General features: G+C 35.3%; 1 protein-coding gene across 2 annotated transcripts; it reads right to left on the bottom strand.

The window, feature by feature from the left end:
- Positions 1 to 7: 7 nt before the first annotated feature.
- Positions 8 to 27,675, bottom strand: LOC127845322 (centromere protein L-like). 2 transcript variants are annotated; one of them, XM_052376174.1, is made up of 12 exons: positions 27,624 to 27,675; positions 24,794 to 24,949; positions 24,231 to 24,374; positions 19,539 to 19,651; positions 18,281 to 18,365; positions 13,964 to 14,011; positions 13,545 to 13,702; positions 11,844 to 11,931; positions 6,583 to 6,688; positions 3,883 to 3,985; positions 1,702 to 1,764; positions 8 to 721 (listed from the first exon to the last, which is right to left on the bottom strand). In XM_052376174.1, exons 2-12 carry the CDS (start codon positions 24,915 to 24,917, stop codon positions 638 to 640), a joined length of 1,116 nt encoding a protein of 371 aa, XP_052232134.1. In that variant the 5' UTR covers positions 24,918 to 24,949; positions 27,624 to 27,675; the 3' UTR covers positions 8 to 637. The 2 variants fall into 2 exon arrangements, with proteins under 2 accessions (XP_052232134.1, XP_052232133.1); XM_052376173.1 differs by having other exon boundaries at positions 27,589 to 27,661.
- Between the last annotated feature and the right edge of the window lie 269 nt (positions 27,676 to 27,944).

Here is a 27,944-nt window from a genome sequence, read left to right as displayed (position 1 = left end):
AACTGTGTCCTTTAAAAACGATTTTATTACAATTAGCCTAACTTTTAACTAAAGCAGAATGTATAAAATAAGACAACACATTGTAAAATACACAAACTCAAATATTATTCATTCTAAAAATTAAGTAAGAATCTTTAAATATGTACCATAGATAATTTATAAATACAATACTCAGCAAATAGCTTTTTCAGTTAAAATAAGAATAAAAAAATTCAACGGTTAATCTTTCCTTGTCTAATATTAACGACTGTCATGTGGCCAGGCATGTGTTTGCATACAGAATTTCTTTTTTTTTTCACTTATAAGGTATTTGCAAGATGAAGAAACTGCAGCATTTAATCCTTGAAAACAGAATTCCTAACAACAGACATGACAGGCAAACTCCTACGCCATTTTTATCATCTGATGTGGGTAGGATGAATGACAGATTTAAAACAGACTTGCCAATCTCGAAAACATTCACCTACATAACATGACATATTATGATACAGGAATATGAAGCACAAATATTCAGCTTTGCATAATATGTTATTAGGACATTACGCGGCAAAATATAAGGCTTCAAAATCTGTTCAATTAAGGATCAAGCTATTTCCAAATTGTCTAGTGCCAGAATCCATTTCTGTTCAATTGAAAATCAAGCTATTTTCAAATTGTCTAGCGCCAGATCTGTCAGATGTCGTAGAACTTTCAGGACATTGTCTATAGACTTTGTGGTTAGCTGAAATATAAAAACATTTTTTATGTGAACAACTAACAAGAAACATGGCAATTACAAGAAACCAGGCTTTCCTTTAACTTATTCATTTACTTTACATGATACTGAAATCTCAACAAGGTCTGTATATACCTGCCTATAGCTATTTTCGAGTACAATACCTCCATCCTAACCTGATAGGCTTTATACAATCTTAATATTTTACGAGTTATAGGCAGGAACCTATTTTTCTACATTTAGAAACAACAGCCTTGATCTTGAACAACCTCACCCAAATGCTATCTCATGAAAATTTAGCGTGTAGGCTCCATACACACACAATTTCAGTGAATTATATGCATCTTACCTCAAGTTGTTGACCAAAAACTTTTGTTTAAGAACTGTGACATTTACCTTGACCTGACTTGCAGCACTTGCATTTGAATGAATGCTTAAAAAAATTATTTTTTTAAATTGTGACTTTGAGCCAACTGGCATCATCCTAGGTATCCATGCATGCTTGGTATATCAAAAGTTTCATCAAAATTGGTTTATGAAAACTTAAGTTATTGACTGGAAGCCTGTTGTTTGATAAACCGTTCCATCTGACCACCATAGACAACTATAATTACCAAGTTCATTTAAAGCCTGGTCAAAAATAATCACCAATTATTTAAACTTAGTTATACATTTAATGAAACTTTATGATGGATAATTAGCATAACAAATTTTTCTCTTCATTTCTACTAACCAATGCAATGTGTCAGTTATGGAATTAAATAAGTTACATAACAAACTGTGGGACATTTGTAAACAAGATTAGGCACACAAAATCTGACATTAAAAGTACAAATGTAAGTTTTAATTCTTGAGCTTATTAGGTTCAATATGCCAAGGCAGCATTCTGTGTGAACCAGGATATATTCCACACCCTAAAACATCAGGGTTTTTATTACAAAAAGCTGCTCACATGTTGGTGACAATATGCCGTACATTGATCCTACCTTGAATTTGCCATCATGACCCGCAGAAATCACAGCCATACTGACATGGTGCAGTGGCATGGCCTGCAGAAACACAAATTTTTTTGCACCATTTTCACCAGGAGTATGACATAAGTCAGTGGAAGTGTAACAATACGATGACATATTAATTCATTGCAATAAAAGTGGACACAAACCCCATCAACCCATAGCAAATTTATTATTCTCTTACTATTACCAATAGGAGGTCAACGCTATATAGTTAGATTGTACAACAAGAAATCTTAAGTGCAACAGATTTTAGCAAAGAAATCTCAAAGAAAAGGTGAGTGCCGCAGATTTTAGATAAGAAATCTCAAAGAAAAGGTAAGTGCCACAGATTTTAGATAAGAAATCTCAAAGAAAAGGTGAGTGCAGCAGATTTTAGATAAGGAATCTCAGAGAAATGGTGAGTGCAGCAGATTTTAGATAAGGAATCTCAGAGAAATGGTGAGTGCAGCAGATTTTAGATAAGGAATCTCAGAGAAATGGTGAGTGCAGCAGATTTTAGAAAAGAAATCTCTAAGAAAAGGTGAGTGCAGCAGATTTTAGATAAGAAATGTCAGAGAAAAGGTGAGTGCAGCAGATTATAGATAAGAAATCTCAGAGAAAAGGTGAGTGCAGCAGATTTTAGATAGAAATCTAAGATAAAAGGTGAGTGCGGCAGATTTTAGATAAGAAATCTCAGAGAAAAGGTGAGTGCAGCAGATTTAAGATAGAAATCTCAGAGAAAAGGTTAGTGCGACAGATTATAGATCACCACGCTGTGACATTCTACATATACATGCCCTTAGACAATTGTTTGGTGAGAAATCACTTATAAGCCTGTGAAGCCAGAGTGGCATGGTGTGAAAGATTATCTCTGAGCGACAGCATCAGCTTTCCACTTAAATTAGCTAGTCTCAAACACACTAAATTGAAATCTTTATCAGCACAATAATTTATTGATCTGTTAACTTTTATCTTAATAATTATATTGTGTGCAATACAATCGGGAAAGATTAAATTCAATTTAAAAAAAAAAACATTAGCAGTAAAAAGCATCATAGGCCATAGGGTTTACTTTCATTCCAAAAAAGGGCTTCAAGGGACATGTTCATAGTTTTTTGTATACTCAAAAACATCAAATTTACTAACAAAACTGTAATATTTGGAATAGTTTTACCTAATTATATTTACAAGAACAAAAATAAAATTGAAATATGTGCCTGTCTCGGAGATCAAACTCGGACTTCTCGAGGCAAAGCATACTCACTACCACTTAACCAGGCAGGCTTTTTTCAGGCAGGCTTTTTTAAACCTTTAACGTAGTAAACACCCAATTTTTGTAATAAATATTTGTGTAACTTACTGATGACAAAGATTCCAAATGCTTTATAATTGTTATCCTTTTGATTTGACATTAATAAATAAAATAATGATTCATACACTGAGTCTGATGTTAAAGATATCGTTATAATACATAAACTCAGTTTGATGTTAATATATCATAATGATTCATACACCGATAGAGATTCATACACTAAGTTTGATGTCAAATATATCATAATGATTCATACTCTGAGTTTGATGTTAAATATATCATAATGATTCATACACCGAGTTTCATGTTAAATATATCATCATAATTCATATACTGAGTTTGATGTTCAAGATATCATAATGATTCATACACTGAGTTTGATGTTAAATATATCATAATGATTCATACACTGAGTTTGATGTTAAATATATCATAATGATTCATATACTGAGTTGGATGTTAAAGATATCATAATGATTCATACACTGAGTTTGATGTTAAATATATCATAATGATTCATACACTAAGTTTGATGTTAAATATACCATAATGATTCATACACTGAGTTTGATGTTAAAATATCATTATAATTCATACACTGAGTTTGATGTTAAAGATATCATCATATTCATACACTGAGTTTGATGTTAAAGATATCATCATAATTCATACACTGACTTTTATATGAAAATGTCATTATGATTCATACACTGAGTTTGATGTTAAAGAAATAATAATAATTCATACACTGAGTTTGATGTTAAATATATCATCATAATTCATACACTGAGCTTGATGTTAAAGATATCATCATAATTCATACACTGAATTTTATATGAAGTTAATATTATGATTCATACACTGAGTTTGATGTTGAAGATCTCATAGAAGTGGCTCTCAAGTCCGGATATGAACATCTCGGCCTCCTCATCTGTAAACCTGTCCTCGTAAGGCAACCGTATCCTGATGAGGTAAAACCATTCAACATTCAAACACTAAATAATATCAGCCTCACTCTTTGAAAACCAGACTTAATGCATGTGCATTAACAATAACAGATAAGCCTGTGCAGTCTGCACAGGCTAATCAGTCACAACATTTTACGCCTAGACTGTATTTTTTTTTAGCTCACCTGAGCACAATGTGCTCATGGTGAGCTTTTGTGATTGCCTTTTGTCCATCTTGCGCCGGCGTTGTGCGGCGTCAACATTTTCCTTGTTAACACTCTAGAGGCCACATTTATTGTCATATTTTCAAGAAATTTGTCAGAAGATTGGTCTCAACAATATCTTGGATGAGTTCGAAAATGGTTAGGTTTGCTTGAAAAACATGGCTGCCAAAGGGCAGGGCATTTTTACTTATATGGCTATAAATGGCTATAGTAAAATCTTGTAAACACTCTAGAGGCCACATTTATTGTCCGATCTTCATGAAACTTAGTCAGAAGATTCATTCTAATTATATCTTGGACAAGTTCAAAAATGATGCCATTGGTTAAAAAACATGACCGCCAGGGGGCGGGGCATTATTCCTTATATGGCTATAGTAAAACCTTGTTAACACTCTAGAGGCCACATTTATTTTCCGATCTTCAAAAAACTTGGTCAGAAGATTTGTCCCAATGATATCTTGGATGAGATCAAAAATTGTTTTGTTTGCTTTAAAAACATGGCCACCAGGGGGCGGGGCATTTTTCCCTATATGGCTATATATGGCTTTAATGAAACCTTGTTAACACTCTAGAGGCCACATTTATTGTCATATCTTCATGAAATTTGGTCAGAAGATTGGTCTCAATGATATCTTGGATGAGTTCAAAAATTGTAACGTTTGCTTGAAAAACATGGCCGCCAGGGGGCGGGGCATTTTTCCTTATATGGCTTTAGTAAAACCTTGTTAACACTCTAGAGGCCACATTTATTTTCCGATCTTCATGAAACATGGTCAGAAGATTTGTTCCAATGATATCTTGTATGAGTTCATAAATGGTTTTGGTTGCTTTAAAAACATGGCCACCAGGGGGCGGGGCATTTTTCCTTTTACGGCTAAATATGGCTTTAGTTAAACCTTGTTTTCACTCTAGAGGCCACATTTATTGTCATATCTTCATGAACTTTGGTCAGAAGATTGGTCTCATTGATACCTTGGATGAGTTCGAAAATGGTAACGTTTGCTTGAAAAACATGGCTGCCAAGGGGCGGGGCATTTTTCCTTATATGGCTATATATAGCTATAGTAAAATCTTGTTAACACTCTAGAGGCCACATTTATTGTCCGATCTTCATGAAACTTGATCAGAAGATTCATCCCAATAATATCTTGGACGAGTTCAAAAATTATGCCGGTTGGTTGAAAAACATGGCCGCCAGGGGGCAGGGCATTTTTCCTTATATGGCTGTAGTGAAACCTTGTTAACACTCTAGAGGCCACATTTATTTTCCGATCTTCATGAAACTTGGTCAGAAGATTTGTCCCAATGATATCTTGGATGAGTTCAAAACACGAAAATGGTTGTGGTTGCTTTAAAAACATGGCCACCAAGGGTGGGGCATTTTTCCTTATATGGCTATTTATGGCTTTAGTAAAACCTTGTTAACACTCTAGAGGCCACATTTATTGTCTAATCTTCATGAAATTTGGTCAGAAGATTGGTTCAATGATATATTAGATAATTCTGAAAATGGTTATGTTTGCTTGAAAAACATGGCTGCCATGGGGCGGGGCATTTTTCCTTATATGGCTATATATGGCTATAGTGAAATCTTGTTAACAATCTAGAGGCCATATTTATTGTCCAATCATCATGAAACTTTGTCAGAAGATTTGTCCCAATGATATCTTGGAAAAGTTCGAAAATGGTTCTAGTTGCTCGAAAAAATGGTCACCAGGGGGCGGGGCATTTTTCCTTATATGCCTTCATGAATCTTCATGAAACATTGTCAGAAAATTTGTTTAAATGATATCTTGGATGTGTATGAAAATGGTTCTGGTCTATTCAAAAACATGGCTGCTAGGGTGTTCACTAGTCATGAAAGTTGGTAAGAACATTTCGTTCTAATGACATCTTGGGCTGCACAAGACAGGTCAGTTTCTTTGAATCTCAGGTGAGCGACTTTGGGCCTTTCAGGCCCTTGTGTTTATAAGAAGAGACTTACTTCAATCAACAAATTCCAGTAAAGCAGAAAGTGTCGTTACTGATAAGTCTGTGCAGAATGCACAGACTTATCTGAGACAACACTTTATGCACATGAATTAAGCACTGTTTTCCTCGAGCACTGCTCGTATATTCAAATAAATTAACAAAGCTGTGTTTGTCTAATACTTGCTAACTGAAATAAGTTAATGTTTTTAGTTATATTTAGTTACCTTTACACCTGTACAAAATGCAAAATTGCCAATATTAAAACAATCAGATGTGGCATGGAACAAGTTGCACTAACAAGTAGTCAAATCTGAATGAAACTTCATCATCATGTACTTTAAAAAAATATTTTTTTATCTAAACAAATCATTACAACATTTTGTATGTTAAAGTGTTTGTGTGGTTTATATACACTCACTGTTTCCACAAGCGCAGACAGTCGGTTGCATTTGTAGAGTAGTTGATTTCCGACAGACCTTCTACCTCTGTGGGGACTTTGTACACCAGCTCAACAGGTTTATGTTCTGAACATAACAGACAAATTTAATGTTAGCTTAAGGTTACAGGACTCAATGATTGCATGTTATGTTATTTTTCAAGTTATAGCTTTTTTTTATGTTATTCAAATTCAAATTCAAAAAAGACAGTCACCTGAAATTTGACTTTGAAAAGTCATACATCATTCTGTTTATATTATTTCCTTGTCAAATCTAATTCTTATGTTGTAGTTTTTAATTATTTCAGTTTTTGCAAACCGACCATGAATAAAGGAAGACATTTACAGGCAAACAAATGCCAAAAATTAAGTCCAAAAAGCATTTAAATTTTCATGATTGTATTAAATGTTATACACTTTTTTTGGAATAACATGGTAAGTTCTTACATACATTTTGAGTTTGAAGGATGCTAAAGGCCCAGTCTTACAATGATGCCAGTGGAGCCCCTGTGCTTGATCCGAGATTTACCGGGAGGAACCGGGGCTCCACCGAGTTAAAACCGTAGCTAGTTCTGGGGAAATAGTGTGAATGCGTTAAATTTTGTCAACGAATCATCCCGGTTCTGGCCGGTTGACCGGCGTTAGCAAACAGGGGTGGACCGCCGGGGCTCTACCGGCAATTGTGAGACTTCGGCTTAAGAGTTTTCTATTTTTAACGAACATTGACCTAGCCTTTAACTTAAAGTTCGACAAGCAAATTCATTGAATTAATATCCCCCGCCAAATAAAGTTTGTTTATGGATGGGTTCAAACCCCTTGATATATGGTATAATCCTAAAAAAAAATTAAGTGTAGGGTAATTGTTTTTCTGCATTGCAATTCTCCTCATTGATATAATATATATACACACACCCATTCAGTTTCATATTGAAATCTTGTAGCGTTTCTGAGATATAGCCCTAAAAAGTTTAACAGTACAAAAACAAAAAAGGGCAATAACTATTATTAAGAAGGTGTAGGGTTATGGTTCTTGTGAATGGCACTTATCATCATCAATATCAATACAACCATGAAGTTTCATGTCCAAGTCTTGTATTGTATATGAGTATAGCCCTGAAAAGTTACATAATATAAAACAACAACAACAAAGGGCACAAAATCTTATTTAAGTCAGTGAAGTGTTATGGTTCATGTGCATGGCAGTTCTCCTCATCAATATCTATACACCCATGAAGTTTCATGTAGATATCTTATATAGATTCTGAGATATAGCCATGAAAAGTTTTGTGACAGACGGTTGGACTGATGGAATGACAGACTGATGGACAGACAACCACATATTCTATACCTTTGGTGGGGGATAAAAAGAAAATGTGTGCATAACCATTACAAAGCCCTTTATAAGTATACCAAATTACATACAAGAAACTTAAGTACTACATTATACCGTTTAACCCATTTATGCCTAGTGTCTAGAAAAATGGCCTTGGCAAACAGCATAGACCCAGATGAGACGCCGCTTGATGGGACGTCTAATCAGGGTCTGCGCTGTTTGCTTAAAGGAATTTATGTAAGAAATATTCAAAATATAGAAATAAATATGTTAGAAATTCATAATTTTGGAAAGAAATTGATCCAATTTAGAAGGATGGGAGAGTCCACTAGGCATAAATGAGTTAATTTTAATTGATTTATTTAGTTGTATCACTTCTTTGCTGAAGGGCAGTCAGACTGATGAACTCAGGAAGGGGTTCACAAATTTATTTTATTTTATGCTTTCTGGTGGTTAAAGAGAAATATCAGTGAATTAATATTGATTTAACTTATTTAAACTGTGAAAATTAACAGTGAAAATTATCGATAATATTCACTGTTTACTGTGAAATGACGTAATTTTTTTTGCGAAATGACGTAATCCAAGCGAAATTCTTTAGTTAAACTCTTACACATTGTATATCAACGGTGAACAAAGCAAAAAAATTAAAAAAGAAAATTTGTTGGATTTGGTGGAATTAGAGCTGCAACGATTCGATCCGATTCATCGAAAATCGATTCGAAATGCTTCGATTCGATTACGATACCAAACCTACCAAATTCGATTCGATTCTTCAACATAAATACATATACACACATAGATACGTAAAGCGCGCTGTATTCTGACTATTGATACAGGAAGGTGTAGGTTTTATCTTTACTTGTAATTACGACGCGCGCCATTGGTTGCTTATTACTTTAGTCATCCAATCAATAAGCCCGTTACGGTCTACTTTCGGAAAAAGCGTCAAAATGGCTGAACAAGTTGTTGCCGACAAATTGAAATTATCAGATGCGCCTAAGAAGCTAAAATCAAAAGTGTGGCAGTATTTGGGGTTTCGGGATGGTAGCCCTACCGATAAAGCAAAGTGTTAACTGTGCTTCACGGATGTGGCGTACGCTAAGTCCGGCTCAACCACTAATCTAATGCAATATGTCAAACGCAAACATAACGTTGATTTAGCAAGTCTAAGAGGTCGCACAAGTGCAACTACTCAAGTCACCAGCCAGAAAAGTAGTTCTATTTCTGCTGGAGTTTTGTTAAGTTTATTAGAGAATGTGATTTGTCCTACAGGTAACAGGTGATGCTGTCATGGCACAATGGTAGACATGCTTATAGCGGTTTTGGGTAAAAGTATAATAGTGATAGTACTACCATTCAACTGATTCCAGATACGTTCTTATGATTATTTATTTATTTTTTATATTATTGTGTAATCAACACAATCTTCTAGTCAGAAGTTTTTCTATTAAAATTGAGTCCTAATTTGCTATTCTTTTTTATGTGTTTTATTGAAATCACATTTGAACAGAAATGTTAATTTTGAGGCATAAGAGTGAATATATGATAAAACTAGGTTTGAGGATGAATCAAATCGAAAAAATCGGTATCGGAGTGTCTGAAATTGAAATCGAATTGAGCTGTTGGTGAATCGTTGCAGCTCTAGGTGGAAATACATATTTTCTATGATCACTTGTGAATTAAAATCGATATTCCACCGAATCCAAAAAATATCCTCTGTATCATACTATAGCAAACCTATAGTATTATACACACATTTCATAACAATATCTTGTGCTTTGGGGTTATTACAATATTAAGTTTTGTTCAATTTTGTATGCATTGACTTGATGTTGACCTCAGGTATAAAGAAGGTTCATGGGTAATCCACATATAGCTAGCCCTTTATGAGTGACCAAATTTAACCATGTATCTAAAGGACTTTTTGAGAAATTGCAAGATCCAGATTTTTAAGAACAAACTGACAAACAGATTAACAGACATGCACACATTGATATTAGGGCTTTTATTGATTCATATAGAAAACTTGATTTAGACTAAAAAAAGATCTAATAAATATGATTTTTTTACGATATTTTTCTTTGTTCAGCCGAAAACTCTTAAACTGATGGACATACATGAAGGTCTTTTAACCTTTAATAAAGAGAAACAAGAGGGCCTCATGGCCCTTAAGCACTCATGTGAGTCTACTGACACCAAATATTGAAGGCTTGACCAATTTCATTTAGACTGATCCAGAAATGTGGCCTTAGAATGGTAGTTTTTTTAAAGATTTTTATCTAGTGACCTAGTCTTTAATTAATCTGACCAAGCTTAAAACGATGCCTATATATTGTCAAGATTAACATTTTGACTAAGTTTCATCAAGCTTGAGTCATAATTCTTTCCCCTTAAGTGGTAACAAGGTGTTGCAAAGATTTGACATAGTGACGTAGTTTTTGAATGCACATAACCAATTTGAACTTAGTCTATATATTGTCTAGATAAACATTCAGACCAAGTTTCCATTAGATTGAATGAAAAATGTGTTCTCTAGAATGGAAACCATCTAAAAGTTGCCAATACATAACCCACATCGCATAAACAGATCAGGGGTGTGATAATAGAACCATCTCATTGGAGGAAAATACCCTACCCCCCTTACAGGATTCAACAAGAAACCGTCGGAGACGGGTGACGCTCCTCAAAGTTTTTTTTTGTCACAATATTGCACTATATATTCAGAAAAAAGGAAACGTCTTGAGAACACATTAGTTGGGGGGGACAAGATTTTTTTATAGAAAATTTCAAAGGGCCATAACTTTGTGAAAAAATCATCCGACCAAAACTCGCTGATAATATGCACATCTCCTCTTGGTAGTGAAGCTTCCCATAAAGTTTCATTGAATTCCGGTCATTAATTGCCGAGAAATAGCCTGGACAAGAATTGCACTATATGTACAGTTAATGTAAAATTTCAAAAATTTCAAAGGGCCATTACTCTGTGAAAAATCATCCGACCAGAACCCGCTGATAATATGCACATCTCCTCTTGGTAGTGAAGCTTCCCATAAAGTTTCATTGAATTCCGGTCATTAGATGCTCAGAAATATCCCGGATAAGAATTGCACTATATGTACAGTAAATGGAAAATTTCAAAGGGCCATAACTCTGTGAAAAATCATTCAACCAGAACCGGCTGATAATATGCACATCTCCTTTTTGCAGTGAAGCTTCCCATAAAGTTTAATTGAATTCCGGTCATTAGTTGCTGAGAAATAGCCCGGACAAAAATTGTGCACGGACAAACAAACAGACGCACAGACGGACGGACAGACGAAGCGGTGACTATATGCTATAAAAAAAATTTGGGGGAGCATAACAAAACTTTTCATTTGTACATAGCTCCAGCAAAGTTCAGAACTATGTGTCAAATAAGTTTTGATCTAATATTATAGTTTTCCACGTTAAATTCATGTGATGTACATAGCTGACTGTACCTATAAAACATGCAGAAACTGGAGCTCTGGGCTCTCTCATTTTCTCTCATTTCCATCGTGTTAAATCTATTGTATTCACATACTTTTATATTGGGGCTTATTAAAAGTAGAACAATTCAGTGTTGTTCTTTTTTAACACCAACAGACATATAACAAAACATGGCTCCAGTGTATGCATGTTTTATAGGTACAGTCAGCTATGTACATTACATGACTTAAACCTGTTCAGTGTCGTTCTTTATTAACACCAACAGACAAATAACAAAACAAGTTTGACATTGTAAGGGAGGAAATCAGCTGAATGGAGGAGAAATCACACATCTGCGGATGCTAGACAAAGGGCGATCACGATAGCTAACCAAATAGCTCAGGTGAACTTAAAATGATGTGATAAATACATTATTTGCCATAGATATGATGTTCCTTACCTTCTTCAAGTCCTGTAAACATGGCTGCCATGAAGCCCAATTGCTGAGCTGTGAAAGTCTGCTTGATAACTCGGCAGTCAAACTGCACCTGATACCGAGACAAACATCATCAATGTATCGTATACAGAATGTTTGTTTCAACAGATTCTCATAACACCTATCTTGACTTATCATGCTTTTTTCATCTGTGATTACAAGAGTTTTTGTTTGTCTGTTTTTATTGTATATTTCTTAATAAATACATAAAATATTTGTTTGAACAATCATTATTTATAATTTATTTAAGAAGTATGTAACGTATAACTCTGTTAAATATCTTTGTGTTATTGTGTATATAAATATTGTATCTAGTTTTTTGCTTTCCTTTTTTAAACAAACTGAAAATAATAAAAACACAATAATGAATGTTAAGAGTTTCATAAACTGGACAGACACAAGTTTATTTGCATTTATTTATTAATTGGATTTCAAATCGGAATTTTATTTCTGGTTGTTTCAATAGTTGGTATGTAAAATCAGTGGTAAGGTTTGTATAGGATACATTATTGGTTTGTAAAGCATACACGTACATTTGAACATTGATTGGAACATTTTGAGACAATCCTAATAATGAGTAACCCTAAACACTCTCATCGAATAATATACTTTAAATGTTTACTGTTATGTGGTTAATAACCTTACGGATCACTAAAAATACCTTTTACTTTTGTTATTTTGGTTTAGTTTTTTACATATGCATGATAGATTTTAATTATAACATTAATACCAGCATGGCAAATTTTTTAATGCAGTATGATACGTGAAATGCGTACTGCAATATACATTGATATACCATTATATTGTTTCAGAAACCAAAAGCATCTTTCTTCTTGATTTTATTTTATTTTGAAGGTGCGTCTGAAATCCATAAGACCAAAGTATAATAGGATGAACAGAATATTAATTTAGTGATACATACATATGAAGTTATCATACTATACCTTATACTTCCCTCAATCATACCAAGTTTAAATGTGCCACGTTCTGAGAAAACTGGGCATAATGCATGTGCGTTAAGTGTCGTCCCAGATTAGCCTGTGCAGTCCGCACAGGCTACTCAGGGAAGACACTGTCAGCTTTAATGGTATTTTTCGTTTAAAGGAAGTCCCCTCTTACCGAAAATCTTGAGTAGGCGGAAAGTGTCATCCCTGATTAGCCTGTGCAGTTTGCACAGGCTAATCTGAGACAACACTTTAGGCACATGCATTATGCCCAGTTTTCTCAGAACGCGACACATATGAGCCTACCCCTGGGAAAACTTGGCTTGATGCATAGGCATAAAACATCACCCCAGATTAGCCTGTGCAGTACAAACAAGCTCATCAAGGACCACACATATGCTAAGCCAGTAAGACTACCTCAAGTCAGTTATGGACAGTGTAAGATATAGCCACAGGCCCTTATATCAGCATGCTGGAGTAGTATGTGAAGTTCTCAAGCTCCTCGACCTCATAGGTTAGTATTTAATTTAAAAGCAGTGTGCACAGGCTAATCAGGGACGACACTCTCCCTTTAAATGGTATTTTTCCCTAAAGGAATATTTTTTTAGGTAAATAAAGTTGAGGGAGACAGCACAGGTTTATCTGTGACACACTATATGCACATACATTAAGTCTAGTTTTCCCAGATCGCAGCCCATACGAACAGCTCAATTAACGGTACCTCTAGCCAGTTCTGGACTGTGTCAGATACAGCCACAGGCCCGTGTATCAGCATGCTTGAGTAGTAAGTGAAGTTGTCAAGCTCTTCAGGCCTCAGGGGTTTGAACTCAAGGTCCGTGCTGAACAGCACCGCCTGGCATACCACCTTCTCCTCTGTCTCTAAAACAAAACAAAATCAGAACCCGTATACACCACAAGCTCCTTTGGACAAACTTGAGGAAATTCCTTGATTTTTTCATATTTTCTGCTAATTTGTACATGAATATACACATTTTTGAGTTAAATGTTTTAAAATGTATTTGTAATTCTAACTACAACTTGAAGTCTTCAATGTCTCACAAAAGCAACATATCATGGACTTTATAGCTTGCAACATATTTGCAGAGTATTGCCTAAATAAAATGTTTAACATCTACTCACTGTTTCTTGCTTTGCCTTTCACTTCGATTAAAACAGCCTTAGGGTCATCTGAAGACAAAATATTTTCACTTTTGTACCATGCCAAATACCAGCTATATTTGCTTAAAACAGGCATATTTATTTTATAATTACCTGAATATGGGATTCCTGTAGATCTTTATTTGAACATTTGAGGGATCAACATGAAAACTTTTAAATTCTGTCAAATAATTGTGTCAACTATCAGAACAAATTCTAATAACCTTGCCAAAAAACAAAGGCAAAATCATAAGTATTACTAAAACATTTTTTATAGTGAATGTTTTGTTAGCTTTTTGAAAACAGTACATCATAATGGAACCAAGATTATGTGTGACAGTCAGAACATAATACATGTATTGGCATCAATAATGGTACAAAGAAAATTTGCAAGTCAAATATTAAAACTGAAAAAAGCAGGATGATGCATCATTTGAAGATATCCTCATAATTCCATTGGGCCCAAGATTTGGCAATGAATGTTAAAGTATTAACAAGCTTTTCCTTAAAAGCAAGACTATACGATTTTTATATGTGTTTAATTGTAATATATAGATAAAAACATATGTTACAATAACACAAAATAGGCAAGAACAAATATACATTTAAGACGAATTTCATAAATTGCATCAAAGACAAATTAGCGCCCGAGCCGATTATGCCAAAGATATTACCGATGCATTTGTCGGAGTAAGTGTTCGGGTGTCGTATGAATAGATATTGTCGCAGGAATTTACACCGCCTTGCGGTGCAGACGGCTCATCTATTTTCTTTTTAAAGGTGAAAGGACTCTCATTTTCAATCACAAAGGAGGGAGGGGTGGAGTGAAGAGGGGTGTATGCGGAAAAAAAACACGCAAAAAAAAAAATTCGGGGGGGGGGGGGGGTGGAGGGGGAGGGGGTGGGGATTCTTGGGTGCGATGGTTGGACGGTATTTCAAACATAAATTAATAAAAATAAATTTTTGTGTTTTTTAACTGTTTCAAAAAAATATATAATTGGGGGGGGGGGGTGGAGGGGGGGTGGAGGGGGGGGGGGTGGAGGGGGGGGGGAGGGCACGGGGGATGGTTTGGGTGGAGTCTATTGTGCAGGGGTCATAACAGGACCAGATTGCCAATCCTGAAAACAAGCCAGGGGTCTGGCTCTGCAGGCCACCAGCGGGGTCAAGGGGCAGCGCCTTTGTCAGGGGGATAAAGGGGGGCTAAGTCCCCCGGACAAAAATTGATTTAAATCATTTTCAGACCCTTCTAGATTGCATTTCCAAGCAGTTTTAAATGCATTTTATTATAGCAAAAGAAAGATTTTTTTCCAAGAATTTACTTATATTTTTCAGCATAATATTATACTACATTAACCAAATATTTAAAAAAAAATCAATACAGGAAAAATTGAAATAAAAAAATAATCATTAAAAAGTACAACCTTAGCCCATAATATAAACAGCACTAAATAATATCCCATAAATATATATAATATTAACGATTTCCACCTAAAAACTGATGCTGTTACAAGAAAATGTAATCATAAATTATTCGTCAAGTGGCTAAATTTACCACCACCCACACACCTGTTCACGCAAAGTAAGATTCACGGTTGTTTTCCTTTGTTCCAATGTCACAGTTTATCAAATTAATCGTTTATGTAAAGAAACAATAAAAATATAAAAAAGTAATTACGTTTATAAGCTTCTAAACATAGGTTACGTGGTCAAAATTTACCTTAAAACTTGGGATTTTTTCGTTGTTACTCCATGTTTATAATCGCATTGTTGATTGGAATTCACAGGATAAATACTAATGTGTCTTGTTCTGATAAAACTGGGCATAATACATGTGCGTAAAGTGTCGTCCCAGATTAGCCTGTGCAGTCCGCACAGGCTAATCAGGGACGACACTTTCCGCCTAAACTTGATTTTCGGTAAGGAGACTACACAGGCTAATCTGGGACAACACTTTAGGCACATGAATTAAGCCCAGTTTTCTCAGAACACGACACTAATAAATTTTATGATATCAGTGCAGAAGTTATCTTCTGTAGAAACGAAATAAACCAAGAATCACTCCTTACCCCCCCCCCCCCAACAAAACTCGAATTTTTATTGATCTCAAAAGTGACCCTGGTGCCTTGAAATCCGGATTTCCGGATCAATCCGGCATATTACAACCCCTGATTGTGGTATGTCAGGTAAGAGTAGTTTTGTCAAAGTATCAATCAAATCTAATCATAAATAAAGAAGCTATGGCAATTTTAGCAAAATTTAATAATTTGACCTTGAGAGTCAAGGTCATTCAAAGGTCATGGTAAAATTCAACTTGCCAGGTACAGTAACCTCATGATAGCATGAAAGTATTTGAAGTTTGAAAGCAATAGCCTTGATACTTAAGAAGTAAAGTGGATCGAAACAAAAAATTTAACCATATATTCAAAGTTACTAAGTCAAAAAAGGGCCATAATTCCGTAAAAATGACAACCAGAGTTATGCAACTTGTCCTTTTACTGTACCCTTATGATAATTTGCGAGTGTTCCAAGTATGAAAGCAATATCTATGATACTTTAGGGGTAAAGTGGACCAAAACACAAAACTTAACCAAATTTTCAATTTTCTAAGTATCAAGGGCCCATAATTCCGTCCAAATGCCAGTCAGAGTTACATAACTTTGCCTGCACAGCCCCCTTATGATAGTTAATAAGTGTTGCAAGTATAAAAGCAATAGCTTTGATACTTTAGGAATAAAGTGGACCTAAACACAAAACTTAACCAAATTTTCAATTTTCTACGTATAAAAAGGGCACTTAATTCTGTCAAAATGCCCGTCAGAGTTACATTACTTTGCCTGCACAGTCCCCTTATGATAGTTAGTAAGTGTTGCAAGTATGAAAGCAATAGCTTTGATACTTAAGAAATAAAATGGACATAAACACAAAACTTAACCAAAATTTTCAATATTTTAAGTATAAAAAGGGCACATAATTCTGTCAAAATGCACGCCAGAGTTATCTAACTTTGCCTGCCCAGTCCCCTTATGATAGTAAGTAAGTGTACCAAGTTTGAATGCAATAGCATTTATACTTTCTGAGAAAAGTGGACCTAAACGCAAAACTAGAAAAAAAAAATGAGCTAATAATTTTTTTTCAAAAAATAGATGAGCTAAAAATGAACCATTAAACTAAATTTAGATTCACATCGTACATGCATGATAAACATGCTGGCGAATTCGACTGTACAGACATTTTTGATTTCAGAATCAAATATCTGGCTTATTTCGCATTTTTCGACACATGTTCTTCTTATCTTTTCTTTTAATTTATATTGAAATATATGCATAATAAGATTTTTACATATTTTATATAAATTCATAAATATTTGACAAAAGCGTATAGTGTCGCTTTAATTTGAATTACTAAGACAATCTTTTACCACAAAAGTCAAAGTTCCAAACCTGGCCAAATTATCATTGGAAAAACTGTTCTAACAAATAACGGTTCATTAATAATGGGAATATTTAAATGGCCCCTATAGTGCTCACAATTTGACCTAGATTTTGACCACATTTGACAAAGTTGCGAAAAAGGCTGAGATATCATTGGAACAATATTCTTACAAAGTTTCATGACATTGGGGGATAAATGTAGCCTCTAAAAAGTTCACAAGGCAAACTATAGCAAAAAGAATTTTGTTTTGATGAAAAGACTTAAATAACATGCATATTCATGATATTATTTCACATTCAAAGTTCAGTCTTTGTGGCAATATGACTAAACCACTATCCCTTGTCATTTTATAGAAATATATTTAAAAAAAATTTAATAGCCACACTTAATGAACCATTAAGTTTTTGAAGCACGAAGAAAATTTCTCAGCCCCGGGCTGTCGGGCTGAACGCTATTGCAGAATAAAGATTTGGACGGACACATGGGCACACCTATGGATAAGCGGCAAACCTTTAGTCCCCTCAGTTACAATGAAAGAGTACTGATAAAGTCTTACACTATCTATAATTTTAACCATCTAGTAAGATTTTCCAATAAAAATTCCATAGCAGCTGATATAATATCTATGAAATAGTTTCTTTATTAAAAGAGACTATTTAAATTGTAATTAATAAATTTTCCTTTAAATAGGAAATGTCGCATACACTTCCAACCCATGATTGTAAGTGGCATTACCCAAAACTGATTAAAGAACACTGTTACCTGTTCTCAAAAACATTTTGATGCTAGCCGGAAGCTTAAAAATCAAGACAAGTGAATGGAATCGCAGAAACAAATCTCAATAATTGCAGTGTGAATGTTTCTTACCCACACCAGTGTCAAGGCCTGAGAATAAGTTGACAGTAGCGTCACCAGGCTCTGTGATGTCAACAAACAACCCTTTCTTTGTCTCCTGAAAAATAACACAAGACCAACAATCAAGTTTTTTTTGTGTACTTAAAGTTTTCAACCATTTTTATTAGAAAATCAGTAGTATCATGGCAGACAGTTATCACCGTAGATATGTAACACACTAACACTTCTCACATCAGACAGACATATAACGCACTCAAGCTTATCCTGGCAGACAGTAAACACACTCACACTTATCACAGTGGACATTTAACATACACTTATCATGACCGACAGTTAACACACTCAACATACTCTCACTTATGTCTGCAGACAGTAAGACACACTTACATTAATCACCGAAAACACTTAACACACTAAAACTTATCAGGACAGACAATTAACAAACTCTTATCATAGCAGACAGTTTACACACTTTCACAGCAGGCAGAGAGAAACACTTAAACTTTTCAAAGGTTACCTGTTAAAGGGACCTTTTCACAGATTTTGCATATATTGAAGTTTGATATTTAATGCTTTAAATTGATAAGTATAAACATTGGCACTAAATAGATCCAGTAAATATCAAGAATACAATTAAAGAAAGAACCAAATTAATCCTAAACTGGGCTCGAACCACTGACCCTTACAGTAAAAGACTAGTACTCACACCAATCGGCAATCCGTGTTCACATGTTGAGAATTGTAGTTTACACTTAGTATAGCAATCCTTGAGTCGTAATGTCCCAAAATAAAATAACAACAGAACTCTCCAAATTATTCAATCGTTCATGTTGGTAAAGCTTTATAATTTTCAGGTTTTTAAATTGTCATAAGAGGCATATAATGGATCTTTTACAGCTTAGTATATGTTCAGTATTACCATTTCCTCGCACATGTCATAACTAAAACGAAAATTTGCAAATCTGAAACATATTTGATTTTCTTAATTTACAAAAACATGAAAAAGTCCCTTCTATAATACAAAAGCACATACTTATGTCAGTAACAACACTTTTGCTGCAAAATTGAGTGTCACTTATCTGGTATATGACTTATATTATGGGTAAAAGAAACATTATCTTCTTTTAAAATATTGTTTGTTGCTTTTCTTAATATGTCTTCTGCAAGTGTAATTCTATCACTTTTAAATATAGGTTATAACATATAAGATATATTTAATGCACTTAAATAACACATTCTGCTAACAAAGACATCATTCAGCTCTACGTACAGCTGCAATATGGGATGACAATGTTTTTGAATACATGGAAAGATCTGACTTCTTGGACTTGAAGTTGAACAGAGGAGTGAGGCGAAACATATGCCACTGCTTGCCAATCAACTCTGCAACAAACAAAACAACAAATGTGTTGCGTTCTGAGAAAACTGGACTTAATACTTGTGCAAAGTGTCGTCCCAGATTAGCCTGTGCAGTCAGCACAGGCTAATGAGGGACAACACTTTCCGCTTTTATGGAATTTTTAGTTTCAATGAAGTCCCTCCTCACCGAAAATCAAGTTGAGGTGGAAAGTGTCTTCCCTGATTAAACTGCACAGGCTAATCTTGGATGACACTTTATGCACATGCATTAAGCCCAGTTTTCTAAGAACAAGGCTCAAATAACAATGTTGAAAATTTTGTTATCTGTAAACAAGCAAGAAATGTTCAATTTAAGGTCTTCTCCAGTTCATTTTAGTCTGATGTGGACAAACCTGTGGCGCCTAAAAATAGTGATGCGATGATTATGCTCTTAAAACACTTCCTGTAGCAATCTTGAAAATATACAGTAAGACCCTATCCGCAAATCATTTGCCTAAATGGATAAGCTTTCACCTCTTACGTAAATGACAGTATCAAACTCTTTCTTTCAAATGTCTTTCATCAATTTTATACATAAAATAATTGAATATGTATTTCTTGCACTTATTAATAAATGTTCAATTACTTCCTTAGGCAAATTTTATAGGGACCTTTTTACGTTCTGACAAATTAAAACAACAGCACCCAGTGTGGGGGTGTGGGCATTTATTACATTATCTTCCAAAAATGCAAAAAAAATGTCAAACAATTTTTTTTTTTGGGGGGGGGGGGGATTCATGGGTGGGATGGTTGGACGGTATTTCAAAAACAAAATAATAAAAATAAATATTTGTGTTTTTTAACCATGTTTCAAAAAAAAAATTGGGGTGGTGGGGGGGGGGATGGGGGGTTGGGGTGGGGGGTTGGGGGGGATGGGGGGTTGGGGTGGGGGGGTGGGGGGGGGGGTATTGGTCATTTATTAATGATCTTTTTGGGGGGGGGGGGGAGATTCAGGGGGGGCGTGGGGGATGGTTTGGGCGGAGTCTATTGTTGTATGTCAGGTAAGAGTTGTTTGGTCAAAGTATCAATCAAATCTAATTATAAATAAAGAAGTAATGGCAATTTTAGCACAAGAGTTCCGCGGTCGGAGATGACCGCATTGAGACCGCATTGAAGCCGGATTTTTGATTTAAATGACAGGAAAGTACCTTTCGTGTTTTTGTCAATGCAATACTTAAATTACTGAAATATTGTTCAAAGGTCAAAATGAAATGTAAGTACTTTTCAAGGCATGAGCAAACCTTGTGTTATGTTTTGAATGCATGCATATACATGAACAACAATAACATTTAAGGTCACAGTGACCTTGACCTTCAAATGAATGACCTTGAAATGTCCAGTGGTTACTTACTAGTTCTGGCCAACCTTCATGTCAAGTTTCAAGACTCTAGGTCCAAGCATACCAAAGTTATAACAACTTTAACATTTTTACATTCAAGGTCACAGTGACCTTGACCTTCAAATGAATGACCTTGAAATGTCCAGTGGTTACTTACTAGTTCTGGCCAACCTTCATGTCAAGTTTCAAGACTCTAGGTCCAAGCATACCAAAGTTATAACAACTTTAACATTTTTATATTGAAGGTCACAGTGACCTTCACCTTCAAATGAATGACCTTGAAATGACCAGTGGTCATCTGTTAATCCTGGCCAACCTTCATGTCAAGTTTGAAGACTCTAGGTCCAAGCATACCAAAGTTATACCATGAAATAAGAACTTTAACATTTTTACATTCAAGGTCACAGTGACCTTGACCTTCAAATGAATGACCTTGAAATGACCAGTGGTTACTAACTAGTTATGGCCAACCTTCATGTCAAGTTTCAAGACTCTAGGTCCAAGCATACCAAAGTTATAACAACTTTAACATTTTTTATATTGAAGGTCACAGTGACCTTGACCTTCAAATGAATGACCTTGAAATGACCAGTGGTCATCTGTTAATCCTGGCCAACCTTCATGTCAAGTTTGAAGACTCTAGGTCCAAGCATACCAAAGTTATACCATGAAATAAGAACTTTAACATTTTCGAGCACGCCGCCACCCCGCCCGCCCGCCCGCCCCCCCGACAACATCAATCTATAAGTTTAAAAGCAATAGCCTTGATACTTTAGAAGTAAAGTGGATCTAATCACAAAATTTAACCATATATTCAAAGTTACTTAGTCAAAAAAGGGCCATAATTCCGTAACAAGATGGCCTAAAAGGCCCAAAGTGGCTGAGAGCACATGCTTTGAATGAGCGACAACACTCGTAAGCAGTCATACGTGTACCTGCAGTAAAATCATGCAGACGACGAGTGACGTAATTTTCATAAGTGTGTGATTTTATGGCAGTTTGTTGGCTTTGTTGTCTAACACACTCATCCGTCCCTACGGTGCACACTTCCACGATTATATCGGCAACTTACTTAGAAGACAGACGATGGCAACCGGGTGAAATCCTCGTGGATATTGTGCATTTCATGCATAATATGGTCACAGCATTTATTCAACACGTAATGCGCTTTAACAAATTTGCTCTCATTGGCCAATTACAACGACGATCCGCCTTAAGGTGGGCTTTCGGTAGGTAAAGAGATACATGACGTGATTGACAGATGATCATAGATCGGCTCTCACAATTGTCAGCTAAGTCGATATCGCTTTGATATTTATCCTACCAGAAAACGGTAAAAAAAGTTTAGGGTCAGCACAGCCAATAAAAACTTCAGGGCCGACAAATTTTGCTAGGTAGGGTCGGGTGACCGGAACCACAACATTATTTTTTTAGGCCTTAAAAACCATTGACCGAGTACATTGCTTAACATAAAACTCTGCTTTAAAAAGGTCGAAAACTGCCATAATATGGTCAGCCCGATTTTACTGGGCTGTACCATTTATAAAATAGGTTACTTTGCAGTGTTGAAGCGGTGCTTTAATAAAAATCTAGTACTTGAAAAATAGCTTTACTTATAATTATTAAAGGCGTTATAAACGCAATACTCAATATAAAAACATAACAACTGTGCCTAACGCTGTTAAAAAGCGGAGTTTCTATTGGATAATAGGCTAATAAAACAACGGCTCTAATTGGTTTAAATTGCTTACTAAATAATACAAGTAGGTCAATCCGTTTTGGAATCTGAAATTTGACATCGGATGACCTAGACAGGGTTCACTATATAGAATGTAAACAATTTAACATTTCATTACAGGGAATATATCAAAGAAAAAGATAATAGCATCCCAAAATGCATGAGTTTCAAGTACATATGGAGTATGGATATGTACTGATAAATTATTATAAAGATGTTATATTATTTATAATAATAATATTATTATCATTATATTGTTGTTCTATGTTTTAAAAAGAAAGAGAAAGAGAGAGAATAGCCCGATTTGTATAAGTAAAGATGGTGAAAACACATACTGTTGTATGTGGCATCATCATTACTAGACCCACTGTTCAGCATTTGCTGCAATGGGTTGTTGGAGTCTTTAAACTTTGTGATCTGTGTTTTAAATGTTAAAATCAAAATAGATTTAATTTTATGCTTCTAGAAAAGAAAAGAAATACACGGATGTGTAATATGTTGAATTAGAGAGTGGACACCATGATCAATTTTTAAAATGCACTAAGTGACCACGTGACCTAGTTTTTGACCAGGCATGACCCATATTCGAACTTGACCATTTTCAAACTCAACTCTCATATCAAGGAAACAATTGTTCTGACCAAATTTCATAAAAATTGGGCCAAACATGTGACTTCTAGAATGTCCACATGTTTTCACTATATACATATAGAGAAAAATGCCCCGCCCACTGGTAGCCATGTTTTTTCACCGACCTGGACCATTTTCGAACTCGTCCGAGATATCAATAAAACCAATGTTTTGACCAACTTACATGATGTTTGGGCAAAAATTGTGACTTTTTGAGTGTTTACAAGGTTTCTCTAAAGCCAAATAAGGAAAACTGCCCCGCCCACTGGCGGTCATGTTTTTCAACAGACCGGAACCACTTTTGAACTCATGAATTGTGACTTCTACAGTGTTTACAAGTTTTTTCTTTTTTTTGACCTAGTGACCTAGTTTTTGACCCGGCACGACCCAGTTTCGAACTCGACCGAGATTTCATTGGTACAAAGCTTCTGAACAAGTTTCATGAAGATCGGACAATAAATGTGGCCTCTAAACAGTTCACAAACCAAATGTGGACGACGGATGGACGGACAGACGACGGACAAAGACCGGTCACAAAAGCTCACCTGAGCTATCAGGTGAGGTGAAAAGTATATATTTTTCCAAAATGGAACCAAAACAATTCCAATTGAAGGTTTACAAAAACACTGTTTTTTAATTAGTCTAAACATGTAATTCATCTGTAAATCCATCTCTATAAGATGAACCTAAGAAAATATATTGAAATCAATTTTATCATCAATTTTAAAGTATTTGTTAACATGAAATCAACATCATTAATTTCCCAATATTATTCAAAAGGACACAATATTTCCCAATCCAAAGGGACCTTGCCCCATTCCCAAAATGGTGGGAAAAAAACGCTGGGTTGCGCTTACGTTTAATGTTGTTTTCTTCTATTTCAGTTCTGCTGGTTACCATAGATAACGAGGCTCTAGGATGCAGTGGGGTGCTGGTTCTGGTGGATGCATGCAGGGAACCGCTGTATGCATGACGACTGACAGGTGTCCGCCAGGAAGTGCCTAAAAAGAGCAGTAAAAATGAAGTCAGTTTTTACAATCATTTTAGCAATGTATCAAGCAAATTGGTTAAATGGTTGACGAGTTATTAATCAGAGACGATTTTCACACTTATTGAGACAGTGACCTTGACCTTTGACCTAGTGACCCTGATTTTGATATGGGTCATCTACTGTCCAAGGCCAATACACATGTGAAGTATCAAGCCAATAGGTCAATCCGATGACAATTTATTGATCAGAAACGAACTGGTCTACCGACAGACCGACTTCCAGCAAAACAATAAAATTAATGGTAAGTGAAGACACATACTTTTTTTTTAATTTGTCTTACGAAAATGTATGAGTTACTTTTGAGCAAAAAAAACATTTGAATATGCAATTACCAACTACGTCAATGTTTTTAAATTGCTGCAAAATTACCAAGTGGTCCAAATCGTCGAATATTTGGTGTGCGATATGGTGTTCCGATTCTACTAGAACGCAAGATACCAAGCCTGCCAGACACTGCAGAAAGTGGCGTCCGAACCACACTTGGAGTCTCCATGCCTGTTCACTAACATATGGCTATACCATTTCCTGCAAAAGAAGTCACATATAAAAATAATAAAATTGTACTGTCTGATTTCATAGACTAAGGGCATATCAAATCTTCTATTAGTGAGCTGCAAGTCAACAAGTATTGTCCAGCAATATCAGCCCTAATGGTTTAGGACCAATAGCGGAATGAAATTACCCCAAAATTCTGTCTGATAATGTTAATATGGCTCGTTTGGTCACTGTCGGCTCGGGTACTACTTACATGTACCCCGGATACTCTTAAATATACCTAAATGTACCCCGGGTACAGTTAACATCCAGTTTAATGTAATACAACTGGAGCTAAACTGAGAAGAGTGTTCCTTCTTTTGATTTTAATTACTTCTTGGATGGTACGATGTAGAGTCCAGTATATACATATTTACCAAATGGAGGACCAATTAATGCAGACAAGAATGAAATTGTCTAAATAAATTATACATACATACTTCCAAATGCTTTCGTAATGAAAAGACAAAAAATAATTTTCTATAGATTTTGAGTGCAAATCTGTAAACATTTATTACTTAAATAAACTAGAACAAATGTTTAGAGATATGATGATTTTGAAAAAAAAATGATGTTTTTCTAATAATTAAACAGTGGACTTTGTATCAAATTTTGAAATCAAATTAGGTTCTTGTTGAGTCATGGGTTCTTCTTCTTCATCCAATACAGTACAGACGATGTATACTCATACTAGCACTTAGCGGTGCAAGATGTGTCTATGTACAGTTGAAGTGATTGAAATTAAAATAAAAAAGAATAAAAATATAGTGCAGGTAAAAACGCCAAGTACTGTCTATCGGAGGGTCACTGGTTACCAGGTAGCACTTCCGTCTTTAAGCCATCGATGGATGCTCAGCTGACTGCTGACTGGGGAAGGCTGTTCCGTAGGAGAATGGTGTCTGGGAAAAATGATCTTTGGTAACACTGAGTTCTAGCAAATGGTACCAGATATTGGAGTCCATGACCTCTTGTGGAGCTGATGGCAGTGAGGTTGGAGATAGGGACTTCAAGAAGGCCGTTGGCGATGCGGTACATCATGGTAACCTTTGCATGGGCTCTGCGCTCTTGGAGAGATGGCCACCCTAGTGGAGCATGGCAGTAACACTGCTGGTCCTTCTGTAGTCTGACAACTTATTGATTTAATCAGCAGTCACACCATAGTGTTAGTAATATAGGGGTCCATAATTGCTATCGAAAAATGTATCGTACAGAAATGAATGCCACCTGCTTTTGTATTCCATGGCCCAATCAATTCCAACGATTCTATTATCCTGTGTATTATTCAACCTTAGGTTATAAAACCTGTCAAAACACCAATTTTGTACATCAAACAAATTAAATGCGGACCAATATACATTGATGTTTCTCACAAATTACCTTTCGTTTTCGACTGATTTTCAAAAAATAGTTTGTAGATATTGCATCAATCTAAATTAAGAGTTAATTGACGATTGGTTGAATAAGAACAGTGCTCGATGCGCTCACATCGTGTCACACGATTTACATATGTTCAAGGGGGTATCCCTGTACCGATTGGATGTCAAATCGAGGCTTAAGGGGATATCCCATATTTCAGTTTATGGAGTGTGTTTACTTCCGGAATAAGGAGAATGTCTGAGTTCACGTAATTCTGAACACACATTTATCCTCAATATTGGGGAGAAATTGAGAGTTTTTGTAAGTTACATACTGACTACTGACTAAAGAAAAGGTTGAATGATTGATCGTTTTAGGTGCCCCCCTTTTTGGTCAAATTTCCTGACAAATTTTTATAGAAAGTTTCGATTTGGACCTGAAAAATTCTGGCATGTATGGGTAGAGGGCACAGTCGTCTGCAAACATTCTAGTGGTGGATACTGGTGATACATATTCAGGTAGATTGTTAATAAATAGCAGAAACAGGAGAGGTCCTAGGACACTGCCCTGGGGGACTCTGGACGGTATTCTGTTTGAGTGGTGGTTGTAGAGATGGCCTTAAATCCCTTGGTAGAATGTTAAACAAAGTCACCATATTTTTGTTGACTGAAAATGTGACAAAAACAGGTTAATATTGTAATTATTGATAAATCAATGTTTTTTATTAATATTGTAATTTAGTAACACAAAATCCTTAAATTAAGGCTTAATTTATGAGTATTCACAGATTTTTCCATGCTACATCGTCTGTCAATTTTGTTCACAAAAAATGAAACACCAATACAATGCGAGTTTTAAGGCTATCAATCACATGCTAATCTTGAAATTGTAACAGCTAATCAGAACCCATGTCTCAAGAAGAACCATTATTTTCAAGATTGCGGTTTGACACTTATCAACACAATTGATTATTACGATGTTAACAGAGGATACTCTTTTCTTTTTTAAAGCAGAAAATATTTTAAACAAAAACAAAGGTTAGATCTTATGTTTAAAATGATTCATTGTCATATACATGTGACATCTTATGAATATTTATTCACACGACTCAAGATAAATAGGATTCTTCTGTTGTGTCCTCAACCATTAGGCATTAGGATACCAATTTGAAATCATTTCGCATTATACGTCCAATATAATAGAAAACAAATTGAGGTTCTAACAATAAGATGAGTTTATATCAAATCTCGGAAGCATGATAATAGATTGAGTACTTTTTTAAGTTGTAAATGTGGAGTCTATTGTTTACTTTTTTACATTTCCCGCATTCGCAGTGACGAAGACGCTTGTTAATGAAATATAAATGTGTCAAAACGGTTCTAAAGTCAAAACGGTAAATTCCTGTTCCCCCACAATTTGACCCGAATTACTTTCACACAAAACAGCAACAAAAACTACAACACCGCTGCATTTCTTTTCCATTGGGGTTCTGTTACCAATAACTGACTTATTCTCACGTTCGTTGATTTCAATTTTGCTTCTTTAAGAGTCAAATTCTCGTCCCTCCTCCTCATGCTTGCATGTTTCTTATGTTTCATGCACACTGTGATATATGCTTTTTTATAAATAA

The sequence above is a fragment of the Dreissena polymorpha genome, chromosome 9 (genome assembly GCF_020536995.1).
Source record: "Dreissena polymorpha isolate Duluth1 chromosome 9, UMN_Dpol_1.0, whole genome shotgun sequence".
Lineage (NCBI taxonomy): Eukaryota > Metazoa > Mollusca > Bivalvia > Myida > Dreissenidae > Dreissena > Dreissena polymorpha.
The sequence above is the reverse complement of the archived record's forward strand: the minus strand, read 5'-3'. Positions and strand labels throughout refer to the sequence as shown.